General features: G+C 32.8%; 1 protein-coding gene across 4 annotated transcripts in view; it reads right to left on the reverse strand.

Annotated features, from left to right (window-relative positions):
- Positions 1-17989, reverse strand: part of LOC115210959 (glutamate receptor 4) — a 676560-nt gene that overhangs the window by 346227 nt on the left and 312344 nt on the right. For all 4 annotated transcript variants that reach the window (XR_004999835.1, XM_029779782.2, XM_029779772.2 and 1 more), the window contains exon 14: positions 17291-17535. Coding sequence is in view for 3 of the 4 variants with exons in the window: in XM_029779782.2 (XP_029635642.1) it covers positions 17291-17535 (245 nt within the window). In the remaining variant the exon portion in view is untranslated. The remainder of the gene's footprint in view (positions 1-17290; positions 17536-17989) is intronic.

Consider the following 17989-nt stretch of genomic DNA (forward strand, 5'->3'; position numbering starts at 1 on the left):
TATATATATATATATATGCATGCGTGTATGTGTGTGTATGTATACATACATACGTACATACATATACATCTATACACATACTTATACATATATATGTGTATATGTGCCTTTATAATATGTAATAAGCAAAATATATAAGCTTATGGAAACCATATATATGTATGTATATATGTATGATTGTACATGTATGTATGTGTGTGTGTATTATGTAGATAGCACTATAATCCAAGCTGTGGTCTCTTGAAGCACATTTGCATATTACAGAACTCTAAAATTATATGCTCGTTGTATATTAATGTGAGGTGTGCAGGAGATTGGGGAAAAACTTGATATTATTTATTCATTATTAGTCAAATTACATTTGATAATAGGATAATAGGACTTACAAAGTCCTAGTTATAGAAGAAACATGTTAAATACCTCCTATTTCAAATTCTTCAGACAGAATCAAATTCATGCATTCAAATTTAAAATATTGATAAACGCATTGCAATATAGTTATCACCAAAGGTTATAAGATATAAAACTTTTTCTAAATCACTCGGCCGTAGGCAGAATGAATGATATGTCATCTTTTCAATTCAAATGCATGTGGTATATTCATGGTCAATATCATATGTATAAAATACACTAAAGTAAGAAGTGCCTGTATAGCTTCACTGCTTTTTTATTGTCTGATCAACTTCTATTTTATGGAAATGTTATTATGGGTGAAATAAACTCGTAAGGAAGCTGATAGATATTTCACATGCAATATCGATACACGTAACTACAAGAATGCAACGACAATAGTTTATCCACAATTGCAAAATATCGCAATAGTAAATATCACAATCTTTTCAAGCCAATAGTTAAGAGATACTTCGGCTCTACGATGAACTCATTGATTTCAGTACTCATCTTTCAAACACCATACATATTTGGAGAGCGAGGAAATGATACGGCTTTATGAATGCTGCTCCGAGATACATCATTAAGGAAATATCTTCACTCTATTTGTAACAATTCTAAAATGAATTTCATATGAGTAAACATGGATATTATGATTTCATATAATTATATTTGTGTTACTAGGATGTTTAAACTTTTGTCGTTGTTTAGCCCTAAAATATTTTATTAGGTCGATGTACAAAGTGTCTCCAGACATAACACGTCTAAGATTACATACCCATTGTGTTCCCCCTTTTCAAGACGATAGAGCGTAAATGGAGAAGAGTTACTTGCTATTTGTAGCAGGTTTCACGTCTGAAGAGAGACTTCTTATAACATGTCAAAAACAGCAATTAGCATGTGCGTCTTGATAATAAAAATCAGTCCAGTTCTCTAGCATCAGGCAAAATCAAACTAATTATAATTCAGAAGACCTGAATTAATCTAAGAATTCCTAGCTATTACCTAAATATCAGAAATTATGTTGCTCTCGGTTGCTTCTATATATTCATATATATTGCATAGTACATGAATATATTGCATAGTACATGATATATACTTGTTACACATAGAAGATACTAAATATAAAGTTTAAAAAGTTAACTCAGCAAGTTTATGGCATTATTTGGTGATCAACTTTGCAAGAGTATATTTTGGCTTTATCTGCGACCAGACATTTGGGTGAGGGCTGGAGAGGAAAAATACACCCGCGATGAGCTGATATTGTACACCAACGGGTAGGTAACTATCCTCTACGCCTCCTGCATAAAACTGACCAGTATTCGCTTGTCAAGATAATAACCAGAGGTTGTTCATCAACTTGATACTACAAGGAGGAGAGTTTATTTAATATTCCTCTTTAGTTTGATTTATTTGATCGATAATTCATCTCGCTTATATTGATTTTACTTGTCTACTTGTTTGTTATTGAGATTATATATAGATATACTAAGTTGGTGAGGTTGCGAATGTAAACGGAAATCAGAACCATATCCACAGGCCATCACCCTCCTTGTGCCAATCTGTATTTTGTGGAAAGAAATCTATGCTTAGCCTGAAGAGTTAAAATTGGAATTTTCATCAATTCATAATAAAATAGTTCAATGAATGTCTTCAATTAAATATATAATTATCTCAGTTATTTTCTTTATTTAAAAATTAATTGGGTAAATTTAAACATGTCTGGTTACTCTAAGCAAAACAGTAGGCTAATCAACTTCCATTACATGATATTAAAAGTGAAGCATTAATAAAAAGAGTATACTTGTGTGTATGTGTATATATGTACGTTTGTATTGTGTTTTTGTTTATTATATATATACATACTCATATTAAAACATATATTCTAATACAATCCATATCTATATCACATATTTGTTACATATACACATACAATAAATACTTTATGTATTTTATATACAAATATATATAAAGCATCAATGTTTCTATGTATATGTATACTCACACATTTGAGTTAATGTATACAGATAAATAGATAGAGATAGACAGACAGAGAAACAAAGAGACAGACAGACGGACGGATAGACAGACTGATATATATATATATATATATATATATATATATATGATATATATATATAGATATAATATATAGATAGATAGATAGATAGATAGATAGATAGATAGATAGATAGATAGATAGATAGATAGATAGATAGATAGATATATAGGTACATAGATAGATAGATAGATAGATAGATAGATAGATAGATAGTCACAAACACACAAATATACAAGGACATCTATAAGTATCAGGCGAAAAATTTGCACACTCCCATCTACTGCTATCCCAATTTCATATGTAATTCACTCTTGATCTATCTGATACAGCTAGGTGGATAACGGAAACTATATTCTTGGTATGCCACTCCATATGTCACCAATAACAAAAATTCAGTTCTCCCAGTCTCCACGAATTTTAGCTATAGATATGTTGAAGCACTTCAGTCTAAACGCAAAACGTACAACGACTGACGAAACTCAACTTCCAAAAGTTGAGTAGGGTTAAGCAATAACACAAGTTATATTACTTCCAAATTATAGCCGATCCTTTTGATACCTTGCCAAAAGAGTTTCTATCCAAATACCCTAACCCTTCCACTTCACAACACCGACGGATATGTGAACTCTAACTTTGTGAAAGCCTCCGTTTTTGCTGCTTGGTGCATAACCTACTTCACACGGCACAGTAATAGAAATTATTTTCCAATTCTGTTCTTTTCCACCATTTCTGGTCCTCCACTTAGCAGAAATACAATCATATCCGAAAGTATATTCGGTCAAATCGATAGTATCTCTTCCGTACCCTAACACATTGCAACATATTCTGATCAGATTCTTGAATCTCTCTTTCTTTACAGGAATCTACCCTGATCTCTGAAAACATGCTACAGCATGTCCAATTCCCAAAATAAGCCTATCAACCTATCGTCGTCCTAAGTCGATGGAGACAGCCCGTAGCAATAACGTCCATCAATAACTTCAATTTCTCCTTAAATTCATTACTTGTAGACCACTCTTCTCCGTCAATCACAAGTTGACCGTTTTTTTCCTTGGAAGAATTTGGTGATAGCGATAATCTACTTACTCAAGTCACTAGCAAAACTTTCAACCACACCAGATATGCGAAACTTCTGTTTATACTTGTTTATGGGCTCCACTATAATCTCTGTATCGGTAACTTTCTTATTTATTTATTGCTCACAAGGGGCTAAACATAGAGGAGACAAACAAGGACAGACAAAGGGATTAAGTCGATTACATCGACCTCAGTGAGTAACTGGTACTTAATTTATCGACCCAGAAAGGATGAAAGGCAAATTCGACCTCTGCTGAATTCGAACTCAGAACGTAACGGCAGACGAAATACCTATTTCTTTACTACCCACAAGGGGCTAAACACAGAGAGGACAAACAAGGACAGACAAACGGATTAAGTCGATTATATCGACCCCAGTGCGTAACTGGTACTTATTTAATCGACCCCGGAAGGATGAAAGGCAAAGTCGACCTCGGCGGAATTTGAACTCAGAACGTAACGGCAGACGAAATACCGCTAAGCATTTCATCCGGCGTACTAACATTTCTGCCAGACACCCGAATATGCTGAGGTAGCTCTTTGTCTCTTTTTCTATCCAATCTGTGAGATCACCAATGGGAATGGGAATCAATCACCGCACCAGTTTTAAACCTTAACGCCGTTCTAACCACTACACCTTAAGTGTATGTGTGAGAGAGAGTTTTTTTGCATATAATCAGGATATACGTTATTTTCATTATTACTACAATATTCACTATAACATTGTCCCTCAAGTAATATTTCGTAATCCTACTGCGCGTATGGCTTCTTACATTTGGATTACGAAATTACAAAACATTTCCCGAGGAAAAATCGTATGGAGAATCTACAAGAATAAAATTAAAAAATAATATCCAGCTAATATGCAAATACGTTTTTGTAATTTCCATTTTAGCGCTAAGTTCTCCTTTGGTCCAGATTTTTAAAAAAAAATTAAGATTTTTCCTGGTGATTTGGCTTCATCTGCCTGCTAGGTGTTTAGTCTTATATTCTGGTTATTTATATACGTTTTTTCGAGACATCTCATGAGCGGAGTATAATCAGAACCGCGGTCTGCCCTGGAGTGATATTGGGAGTAATGAAACATTTAATTGATAAGTATAAATTATTACAAATGCAATATATTGAGTAGGCTAAAAATATTATTAAGAGATGATGGAATGTATGAACGGAATAGAAGAAAGAGAAGAAGAAGAAGGAGAAGAAAAGAGAAGAAGAAGAAGAAGAAGAAGAAAGAAGAAGAAGAAGAAGAAGAGAAAAAGAAGAAGAAGAAAAGAAGAAGAAGGAGAGAAGAAGAAGAAGAGAAGAAGAAGAATAGAAGGAGAGGTAGAAGAAGAAAAGAAGAAGAAGACGAAAAAGAAGAAAAAAGAAGAAAGAAGAAGAAAAAGAAGAAGAAAGAAGTAAAGAAGAAGAAGAAGAAGAAAGAAGAAGAAGAAGAAGAAGAAGAAGAAAAAAGAAAAGAAGAGAGAGTAGAAGAAGAAGAAGAAGAAAAAGAAGAAAAGAGAAGAAGAAAGAAGAAGAGAAGAAGAAGAGGAGAGGTAGAAGAAGGAGAAGAAGAAGACGAAGAAGAAAAAAAAAGAAGAAGAAGAAAGAAAAGAAGAAGAAGAAGAAGAAGAAGAGAAAACAGAAAAGAAAAAAGAAGAAGAAGAGGGAAGAAGAAGAAGAAGAAGAAGAAGAAGAAGAAGAAGAAGAAAAAAAGAAGAAAAAAGAAGAAGAAGAAGAAGAAGAAGAAGAAGAAAGAAGAAGAAGAAGAAAAGAAGAAGAAGAAGAAGAAGAAGAAGAAGAAGAAGAAGAAGAAGAAGAAGAAGAAGGGGGCAACAAGAACAACAGCAAAGACAAAAACAAGCAGCAACAAAAACAAACAAGAAATTGAGCGGTGGAGAGATGCAGGATGTTACTGGGTAGCTGGACCAACCAAGAACAAGATTCCTATGTATTGTTTTTAAAAGGATAAATTCAGTGACAACAGATTTTGTATGAGTTTGTTTTGACCAAAGTCAGTCATGCATGAAGTTAAACAAAGCCGACGGTCACGGTTAAAGAATATCTACCCAATTCGGGAGCAAATATTTTTCAGTTTCGGTTTAGGTTTTTTATACACGTTAAAAACTGAAACGGGCCACATACATTTTACATCAATCTATCCACGAAAACAGATGTGTGTGTGTATGAATATGTGTGTGTGTGAGAGAGAGTGTGTGTATGTATGAGTGTGTGTGTAGGAAAAATATATGTTAAAAAACATACTGTAAATAGTTAAAATATTGTTTTTACTATTCTCAGTGCATTTTCAACTTATATTTTTCCTGTGTCTCTAGCCGGCTGGAATGAAATAACTTTATTTTCGCACGCATGCACACACAGACACACACATACACACACATACACAAACACATATACATACATAAACACATATATATACATATGGTTGAAATTTACAGAAAAAAAAAGACGAAGACAGGTGTATAAACAAGGAGATGTGATAGTTTGACACTCTGGAAGGTGAGAAAGTCTTTTACGTTTCGAGCGTACACTCTTCAGCAGAAAAGAACTCGATGAAATAAACAGAGAAAGAATTTAAAAGACTTGCAGATTTAGCGGTCAGTCATATATATAAATATATATATATATGTGTGTGTGTGTGTGTGTGTGTGTGTATATATATATATATATACAGTCTTTTTCTCTTTCAGTTATTTTATCCCACTTATGCCGAGACATAGGTTATTTTATCTCACACATGCAGAGTCATGGGTGAGAGAATCAGAAGTCTCTCTCTCCCCTTCCCATTTCTTACTCTTTGTGTCTGTCTATCTATTTACCTGTATGTTTATCTATTTATCTATTTATCTACTCATGAATACATAAACATCTAAACCATTAACGAAAACATGGAATTTGCTGATACAGGCTCTACCCCGTTCAACAGTAAGGCCGTAGTTAAGAAATACATATATACATTGTACCGATGTGTACCGAGTTTAATGAAGAATGACTACAAACCACCGACATCCTTAATTTTAAACGAAGAACCAGGTCTAATGACAAGACTGATTGAGCTAGTTGAACAACTTCATTCCAGATGCACATGGCATGGGTTACAAACCTTCAACTTATCGATCGATATCAAATATCTTACATAACTTAACCAATTGCGATTCTTTAAATATTAAATAAAGTCTGAGACAGATGCATAAAAATAATTGGCATGTTCTCACCAATTGTTCCTTTCCCATACTCCGTGAATATATAATGATTTATTTGCCGCAGTTTAAGACCTCTGAATTGACATGCTGCACATCAGCTAGCATATACCTGTTATTTAAAAGGAAGCCTAAACTTAATCTTATCAGAAGCTGCGAAGTTTCGTTGTTAACATGAACGCACTAATTATATTGACGATTGATTTATAACAACACAGACACGATCAGAGTTATGTAATATTCATATAAATGAGCAACAACAATGTTATTTATCACCTGATTATGGCATAGAATAATCCACGGAAGGATCTAATCTAAATGGAATACTTATACAATAGGTAATATACAATGACAATTCATTCTTGGCAATTATATTCCAACGTTTCTTGTAGATATATGAATGCACAGAATTTAAATACTGAACTATAATGTTCTACCACAAAGTATTCTTTAATAAAATGTTTTATTCTTAGTCGTTGTTTTAATCATTAGACTGCGAGCATGCTGCATGCTAGGGCACCGCCTTCAAAATTATCTTAGTTGAATAAACTGAAACCAGTACATTTATTTTTATAGCCTGGTACTTATTCTATCGCCTTTTCCGTCGAACCTCTAAGTTATAGGGCCGTAGACATATCAACACTGGTCTTTTATTGCCTAATTGTGACTACAGAACTAAAACACTGTTAAATATATCAACAAATTAGAAAGCTATTATTCTGTGACAGAAGTGACTAGATATAAACCATATCCCACTAACTTGTCTTAGAAATATAAGGTCATACTGAATAACTGAATAATGTAATCACACGCGCGTGCGCACACACATACACGCTCACATGTATATATGTATATATGAAATACATATGCATGTGAGTGAGCGTATTTAACTTAACACTTCCGCATGCCAGCTCAAACCATGCACATACATATGTTTATGTATGTATGTATGTATGTATGTATGTATGTATGTATGTATGTATGTATGTATGTATGTATGTATGTATGTATGTATGTATTTATGTATGTATGTATATGCTTCCACCTTGTCATTTCAATGGTGATTTCAGGAAAACCTGAAGCTTCTTTTCAGGAGGTTCAATGAAAGAGACATCTGAACATAAAGTGCCGGAACAAATGCCGCCAGTATTTGTCTGATGCTCTTACAAATTTCGCCCAATCGATTCGCCGTATTTTTAAACATTCACGCATATACATATTAATAGATACAAACGTATGTGTATGCTACTTCAAACAAATACCCGGATTTCCTATTCACCAATAATGCAGATCTATTCAACATATTTTGTTCTTGCTTACAGGTTTCAAATTTACATCTCTTTACCTACATTTTTACCAGGTCTGCTTCCCCATATTTGACCCGGAGGTGAAAAATAAAAAATTCAATGCCTGGCATATTCTTATACGTTTGTTTGTATTGATCGTCCTATTAGTATCACTTAAGGGTATGATTTGTTTTTTAAAAAATGGGGGATTTTATTGAATGTAAATAGTCTTCAAAACCTTTTATCCTGGAAAGCATTCGTGTTTTTAAATCGTTTTCTTTGACGATAAAACCAGTTTTCGTTCTACTGTTAGCTACAGCACAGAGAAAGTAAATATTACTCTCTGCTGTTTTTTAATACCGTATCGATCACTAAATTAGCCTTTTTTGTTTTGTTTTGTTTTTTGCCTGGGCTATTTCAATTAATCTGTCAAATATATTGCTGTCATCTTTAATTTCTACAAAACATATGAATGACATTTATTGTCAATAATTCTCCAGTTTTGAAATAGAAAATGGAATCTATAGAAAACCTTTTTTTGTGATGTCTACTTGAAAAGAATCAAAATATAGTTAAGCAAAGTATATTCTTATCATAATCTCTTTTCTTCACCTTATTATTATTTTGATTTATGTATTAATAAGACAATAATTAAAACACTAAAATCAAAGGAAAATTAGCTGCACATAAAATGCATTTCAAATGTGCACTGATAGACAATAGAAACTCCACGTACATTCATTTACAAAAACGCACATACACACACACACACACAATATATATATATATATATATATATATATATATATATATATATATATATATATATATATATATGGTGATGCATACAAACACGTATACATGCATATGTGTATGTATAAATAAATGAATATATACCTATATAAGGAGGTCACAGGATGTGTGACAAAGTAAGTTTTGCGTGTGTGCATATATATGTATATTTATATATATATATAGATATATATATTATATATATATATATAATATATATATATATATATATATATATATGCAAATATATGTATATATATATGTATGTATGTATGTATATATACCGGGCTTTTTCCGAAAATTCGCCCATCCATTAGATCGCCCATGGCTGTTCATTTGGATGGGCGGTTATTTGAGGTGAAAAGTTGAAACAGAGTTAGTGTTCTTGTTTGCATTCTGTTTAGACGTTCATTTGCTCTACGTGTGTAGATAAATTCAAAGGATTTTAATTCCCGATAATAGAGTGGAGAGAATATATATCAAAACGTTTTCAACGATCATACACCATTAGTGAAAAAATTCAGTGCTATCATACCAGTGAAAGAACAATCTGGCAATTTATCTGCTGCGTCACGAGACAGGAATTGATAGAAAACGATTAAGAGAATGGTGCATAAAAGAAACTGAATTAATCCATATGTCAGACAAGAGGAGGCTCAGATCAAGGGATCAAGAGATTGAACTCTTCAGCGTGCAAACAATATAATTGTAAATTATCGCCGTTTACGGGAATATACTTTTGAATTGGCAAAAAGGTTTGGAATTAAAATGAACAGCTTTAGATGTTCTCATAAATGGATTTTCAATTTCATGAAACAGAATAAATTGAATGTGAGAAAGATTACACATGTTGGTCAAGCAAACAATAAAACACTTGGAGAAAAGGCACAAATCGGCAGTGACTCTCCAGATAGCATTCCAGTGTTAACAGCAGATAAGGATACTGACCAGATGTATAATATGGATGATACGCTGTATACGTTGACATTTTGAGTTCAACAACCATACACTTTGTTGGCAATAAAAATGTAGATGTTAGCCACTGTCGTGCTACCAAAGCTCGTTTTACCGCTGTGTTGTGTGTTAATGACGCAGGAAATGTGTTGAAAACAATGATCATCCTCAAAGGATTGAAAGACCTGCCTAAAATCAAGGTCCCAAAGAAGATTTACTTAACAGTCTCCAACGAGGGATCAATCACATATGAACTTATGTGTGTGTATGTGTGTATGTATATATATCTATATATATATAATAACAAAGGGCAAAATTAATTAAGAAGTAATCAGTAATTTCACCAAGTAGAATTCGGCATGAAAAAGACCATTTCATGGTAAGCTTAAGTAATACTTTATAATTAGGGTTTAGCAAAGATTTGCTTCACCACATACCGAAGTTTAGAAATAGCAGTCAAAAAATCTTAGCTATTCCTTCTACTTTAAAAGGGACTCCCAGAAAAACCAAAGTACTTGAAAACAATCTACACAGACAAAGAGGAAAAATAACGAAACTCAATCCATATTTGGATTGTTTTCAAGTACTTTGGTTTCTCTAGGAGTCCCTTTTAAAGTAGAAGGAATAGCTAAGATTTTTTGACTGCTATTTCTAAACTTTGGTATGTGGTGAAGCAAATCTTTGCTGAAACCTAATTATAAAGTATATATATATATATATATATATATACACATAGATGGGTAGATACATACATGCATGTGTGTGTGCACGTGTGCGCACGTGCGTGTGTGCATATGTGCGAATGCTCGTCTCTCTATAAACAAATGAGTACGCGTGTTCGTATGAATTTGTGTCTTTGAGCACGTCGGCATATCAGAGCAGAAAATATGCTATACAATTCAATTCATTCACTTATGGACATTAAGACATGAATGCATGAACGATACACAAGTAACATTGAACATGTTCATGCTGGAAACATTATAGATGCAATAATGGAAACGATGACATACACAGTATGTGTCAGCATTAATATATATTAGATAGAAGCGTCACGTAAAACATAGATAGAAACAATGGTCTGCTCACAAAGTATCTTATATACATTCGAACTTATAAAGAAACTATTAAGCGAAGTTTGAGACAGTATCTCTACGAAGTCTATCGAAATAAAGGATTTTTAGATTCTTTCTATGAAGCATTTATCAAAATATATCTTCAAGATCAAAAATGTTAATAGATTTCTCATAATGTATTATGCTCCGAAATTAAATCCGAGACTTCCATACATATTCATGCACACGTACATATATGCATATACATAGGTGTGTGTATTTGTGTGTGTGTGTGTGTGTGTATGTGTGTGTGTGTGTGTGTGTGTGTGTGTGTGTGTGTGTGTGTGTGTGTGTGTGTGTGTGTGTGTGTGTGTGTGTGTGTGTGTAAAAGTAATCCTTATCTCCAACTCAACTTGGACATTGTCTTGTAACACAGAATACTGCGTTATTTGCTTTGAGAGGATTTCTCATATGGACCCGTGGTGCATAAAAACACTCACATTAATAGAAGAGAACCGTCTGCTACAGCCACCGGAACTACCAGATCACCTGATTTCGTCTTCTTTTGGCTTCCTCAGTGAAAAACATCCAGTAGCGGTGAATCTTCCTTCAACGATATATAGAATATCAGTGACTATTCCAGCATTACAACTAGATGTATGACTGCTACTGGTGAGTTTAGTGCTCCACAGAATATAGTTATCTAGTCTACTACTAAGGATGTACTAGATGTATATATATATATATATATATATATATATATATATATATATAAACAAACATTTAGCTTTATTAGAAGCGTCGAAATGTGTATTGTACGATATATACAAGAAGATATAATTTTGAACGCAGAATTGCTCTTAGAACAGCAAAAATGCTGGGTAAATTGCCCTTACAAGGCGGAAAAATCTGCCTGTAAACAGCCATGGAAATTGAACCCACAGTCATCAAGATTCCCGTTGAGTGCTTCACCATTAAACTAAACTGCCCGGTGACAAATTCACCCGCCGATATAGACGCTAAATAGTTTATTGTAAGAGTAACTTACACAGTATTTCTGCTGCGTTCGAAAAAATGTTTTCTTGCTTGTATATATGTCTGTGCATGTGGTTGTGTGTTTGTGTGTATGGATGGTTTTGTGTGTATGATTAAAAACTATTTCGTCTATTTTGTAGAGTATAAACTGTTTAAGCTGTTTTCATATTATTTATTTCTGAGGGTGTTGCAGTTGTGTCAAATCGGAGTAGGGAAATTTGTTAGCGTTACACTAATGGATGTCGATTATGCAATAATAATGGCCTATTTCACCGCATTTTGATGGTGCAAAATAATGTGACCTGTGGGTTGTTTATAATGTTTCGTTGTCATTCCATATAGTATGGAGTGTCTTGTTTGAATTGCCACATATTATATGGACGGTGATTACACAGAGCATATGTCGCTCTGCTTTAGTTAAAGGAGGTGGTAAAGCTCTTGTTCTGTGTCCCGAGAGTGTGCTCCTTGGATTATGCTATTGAACTGAATCTATGTTGGAATATGGGTTCTATCTTGAGAGACTAGATTTGCGGCTGTTTAAATTTGTGGACCTTGGGAATCCTTTTTCTTAGTAGTAGTAGTAGTAGTAGTAGTAGTAGTAGTTGCTGTTGTTGTTGTTACTGTTTGACAGGAAACTATTTTTTTTAATATATTGTAAAAATATTTTGCTTATGTGAAATATATTTCGCAAAACAAGATTACATAAATAATCCTTGAATTTATCTAGATATTCCTGACAGAAATGATTTTACATAACAATATATATATATATATATAAAAATTGTCTTTATTTTATATTTTTATTAACATTTAGTAAATATTAAGAATTGCGTTTTTCATGGCGACCATTGCTGAAGCCAAACCGGAAAAACGAAATTACAACTGTAAAAGAAAAGTTGATTGCAATAATAATAAATTGCTTTCCTTAACATCGTCAAATCAACTTGAAGTTGGCATAAAAAAAACACTAATTTTCAATAGAAATTAATCTGAAATTTTATGATTGTTGCTTTTTTTCTTTATATATTTTCTTTTGAATATTGACGAAGCTGGCTTACAATCACTCAAGACAAAATTCAATGAGGCACATAGTATAGTCGTTCTAATTTTTAAACAGAAATCAATTTAAATGAATATGGATATTAATAGAAGAAATATTTTATTCATTTGTTTGTAATATATTCATTGATATTTTTGTTTTCTTTTAATCCGGACTTTGCAACATTTTACAAAATTATGAATTTGGAAATAGAAAAAAAAGATTGCAAATATTTTGACTTTATAACTCTTTAGGTAAAATTCTTTTGTCTAAACGGCAATAGTTATAAATACGTACATACATATATAAATACACGCACGCACACGTAAACTCACACCACACTCACATACGCATGCATACATACACACACACCACACTCACGCACATTTTTATATGTATGTATATATGTATATATAAAATGTATATTTGTATCTTGCGTATAAATATGTGTGTGTTTGGGCGTATGCTTGTTGTTAATATATTTGTTAAGCATCTACATGTATGCACATATGTATGTGTGTATTCCTATGAATATGTTCGTAAAATACTTATACTTCTTTCCCTATTCTATAATATATTCATTAATAAACAATGGAAATTTTAAAAGAATGTAGAAATTTATAGAAAGATATTTTATTATTAAACAACACCGCTCAACACAAAACCCCTTTTCATATTTGTTCGTAAATTCCCAGATTAACAAATTTAATTGAATTATATTTTATAGTCTACATACTAATTTAAAGATTAATCATATAAGTCTACAATAGATACTTTAATATTTATGCACTATTTAACTCGCATGAAAACTTACTAACACTGAAATTCTTCGCAATATTTCCAACCAAATACACGATACTCTAAATGCAATTTTGTCAATGAGTAATTTCATCAACGAATGTTAGTATGCTTTCACTGTTAAATATGTTTCAATAACTTTCGCATTTATATATTGCTTAGGTATATATATATATAATGTATATATATATATATATGAATATATATATATATATATATATATATATATATATATACAAACATATATATATATATGTATGTATATATGTGTGTGTGAATGTATGTATTTATGTATATAATATATAATATATATGTGTATATATATATATATATATATATATATATATATAATGTATATATGGTTAAGTAAATATTCAATAAGAAATATTAGTGTATAATAAAAGTAATGATTTTGATAACCTTTATAAATTCTCCCCTTTCTTCATAACAACAGAAGATAAGTCTATAACGAAACTAATGCAACATTTCACTTCTGAACTAAAATTAATACCGTAATATGTACGTGCGTATTTGAATGTGTAATAAACAATTGTAGACATATATAATATATATATATATATATATATCTATATATATATATAATATATATATATATATATATATATATATGGCAGGTGTATGCATAAATGTATATGTATATATGCATATGAGTGCGTTTCTGTGTATGTGTGTATGCATATACGCATATATATATGAATGAATAAATGACTCAATCTATGTCTGTGAAACACAGTGCGTACTTTCTGTGTATGATTGCGCCAGCATGCAATTATATTTGTTAAAATATATAAAGGCTACACGATAGTTTAGAAAAGTTGGTTTATGGAATTACTGTTCAGTAAAAGGTGTCGTGTTTCTCGTTAAACAATATTTCAAAATATATTTGTATATATTTGATTCTTAAAACACAATGTATTCTTAATTCTAAAAAAATATGTAATAAAGTATGTGTGTGCAAGTGTGTGTGTTTGTGAGTATGCCTACAAGTTTATATATATATATATATATATATATATACATAATCCATAATCTCATCTTCCTAGCGTTCATAATAATTTTTCTATCGTCTTTGCTTAACAGCCCTCAATGTTTGTTTTTACTGTTTTGTTCTCACTGTCCTGTTCTTTTTACCACTTTGACCCTCCGCAACAAATCCCAAATTTTATTTTATTTGCTTTGCGGGAAGGACTGTTTCAACGAAGTCGCGTATTGTCCTTGCCTTCGGATGCGGAGTAGATGAAACAGGGACAACTGATGAAGGGGAATATTCTTTATTCTGCATGTCTCTTTTCTCTATTTGTTTTCGTTGTTCGAAAATAAGTTCGTTTCTATGTTTTTTGGTTTTTATGTTTTCGTTTCTCATTGTGTTCGATGGTTTTTTGATGTCCTGAACCCATATATACATGTATATATACATATATATGTAGGTATGTACCTTTATGTATGTATATATGCATATATTTATATATTATTCATATTATTATATGTATATATATTCCAGATGACTATGAATATGCGATAAAGGGGCCTCTATATAGACGCCGGCATGCAACAGACCACATTCACCAGCCTGAAGAGAAACTGTTGATTATATAATTCATGTTATGCTCGCTTTGTACAATTATCCTTGAAGCTACGACTTGAAAATTGAGGAACAAAATTGTAATTGTGTTTCTAGATATGCAAATCACGGTTAACGAATGGAATATTCACCGAGGAAACATTTTGTTAGTTTTATTTATTCTCATCGCTTCGAATATTCTACGTCAAATTTTATACTTTAGGCTGCTAGGAAACAAAATATAACAATATTGAATATAAAACTTTTCGTGACGTAACAGATGCTGGGCTTGGATACCGTTTTTCTCGTTTTAACCCTAATATACACAGACAAGAAAGAATTAAATAGACACCCCATAATTTTTTTTAATTTTAACTTGAAAAGATTTATGTTTTTATTAATTGACATTTTTATGTTTCATTTCTATATGTGACTGTTTAACCATGATGTTTAATGCACGTACAAATTAACCCTTGGAACTGTTCGAATTTCAAAGAGTCCATATTGTGGAGCAATCTAAAGGTAGACATAGTCGCAGAAAACATTGAGATCCCACTTTCTACAGTTAATAGAGTGATTGTGCAATTCACCAGAGAGAGAGAGAGAAAGAGAGGAAACCCCAGGTCGACCAGGGCCTCTAACAGGAACTTTCACATTAAGAGAAGTGTGGAGGCTAATCTACGTTGCAAGGTCTCTGACATAGCAGAATAAGGTGATGTCAGTCCCAGAACAGCTGTCAGGTATTTTCACAAACTTGGCTTCTATGGTAGAACAGCAAGAATAAAGTCACTTCTTCGACCACCTAATATCAAGCGGGGAAAAGATTGTGCCAGCGTGATGGTGAAGAGGCCACTAGCATTTTGGGGCACTGTTATATTTTCTGATGAGTTCAGATTTACTGTATTTTCTGACAGTGGTCGAGTGTGGGTCTGGAGACTTTGTGATCAAGAATTTGACATGAAAAGATTGCAGCCAACAATGAAACATGGCAATTACTCTGTGGAGCAACTGAGAGCATTGGTCGATCAGAGTTGGCGAAGTGTGAGGGAAACAGAAACTCAGATAAATATGTGTCCATAATGCGGAAAAGACTCCAGCCAATCTTCTCCAGTGGTGAAATTATTAAAGACGACTCTTTATTTATGGAAGCCTTGTCACACAGCTAAAAAGGCCCAAGATTGGTTGGAAGAGAATGGCATTATAGCGTTTCCATGGCCAAGCCAGTCACTAGGTATAAACCCTATGAAACACTTCTGGGGCACAAGGGACATGACATTTCGTAAAAAGAACAATTAACACATCCTCAAAGCCAGGTCTTTTGAGATTATTGCATGAAACCTGGAAAGAAATTCCTCTAGAGAATATTAGTCATTCGAACGGTAGCATGTCTAATAGGGTCCTTGCATTGAAAAATGCAAAGGACATGACTACTAAATATTAGATATTCACATTATAGTAACTAATAAATAATCTGTACGTATAGCTTCAGATTTAAATAGATTTCAACGATTATTGCTAGTTGAACCTTCACGTCAGCGGGGTGAAGACTGGTGGATTTTCTGCTCTGTCTTCGTGCTTCACGCATGTTTGGTCATATTTGAACTTTTCGATTCACTCATTCACGTTTCTACACGGTAAAACGTTGTCTGAAATCCTGTGATGAAGTTAGGCTCCTGATATCTTAAGACCAGACTGATCTCTATTCTTCCTTCGTACACAATGCCAGTGAAGTGGCCATGTTGACTCAGCAACACAAGAAAGAAAACCGGAGCGATAAAGGTCCAGCTACGGCTACGTAACTGCCAACGTACCGCCTGCAAGCACGCCAATAATTTTTTTACTTCACCTTGTATACACACACAAACGAACAAACGCACACGTACACATACACACCACAGCACACACAAATACACACACAAACACACACACACAAACACATGCACACACACACACACACACACACATATATATATATATATATTCAATATGTCTTATGTTTTATGAGATAAAAACTTACCGAAGAGGTGAATTCATCGGTGTTGCCACGCCGTAACCTTTTGAGTCAAGATTCTCACCAACTTTCATAGTATTGCATGGTTTTCTCTGGTTAAAGTAATCGTTCATAACAGATTCCAGGAAAAATGCATACGTTCCTTTCGAATTTCGAACTCGTTCAACGGCTTTGCTAGTATTGGAGACAAATACGCTCGTGTCCTGTGACATCACATCCCAAATTCTTCGATAGATAGACACTTGTGATCTCTGTAAAATATTACAAAATAAAATTATCAGTTACCATAAAATCCGGACAATATTGTTACAGACAGAAAATGAAAATATTTATTGATAAGTCCATGAACATTAAAATACATCTACCATCTTTTTAAAACTGTTATTAACTTGTAGACCTTTTACAAGTAACGGCTAATTGAACGTCTTCTGTTAAATGCATTTTTCCACACATAAACACGCGCACATTTATGCAAATACATTCACGTATGTGTGTATATTTACATTTATATGTATCTGTCTATCTATGTATGCATGTATGTATGTGTGTGCATAAGTGTGGTAGGAAGTGTGTAGAACAAAACTGTTGCTTCTAAGAGCGTAAATATCTAAGACACACTTTCATATTGTATAAATACTCATTTCCCTTAAACTATGTTCACATATAATAATTTCGTTACTTTCGTAGCTAGAAGGGATTTATCAC

The sequence above is a fragment of the Octopus sinensis genome, linkage group LG1 (genome assembly GCF_006345805.1).
Source record: "Octopus sinensis linkage group LG1, ASM634580v1, whole genome shotgun sequence".
In the NCBI taxonomy this organism is placed as follows: Eukaryota; Metazoa; Mollusca; class Cephalopoda; order Octopoda; family Octopodidae; genus Octopus; species Octopus sinensis.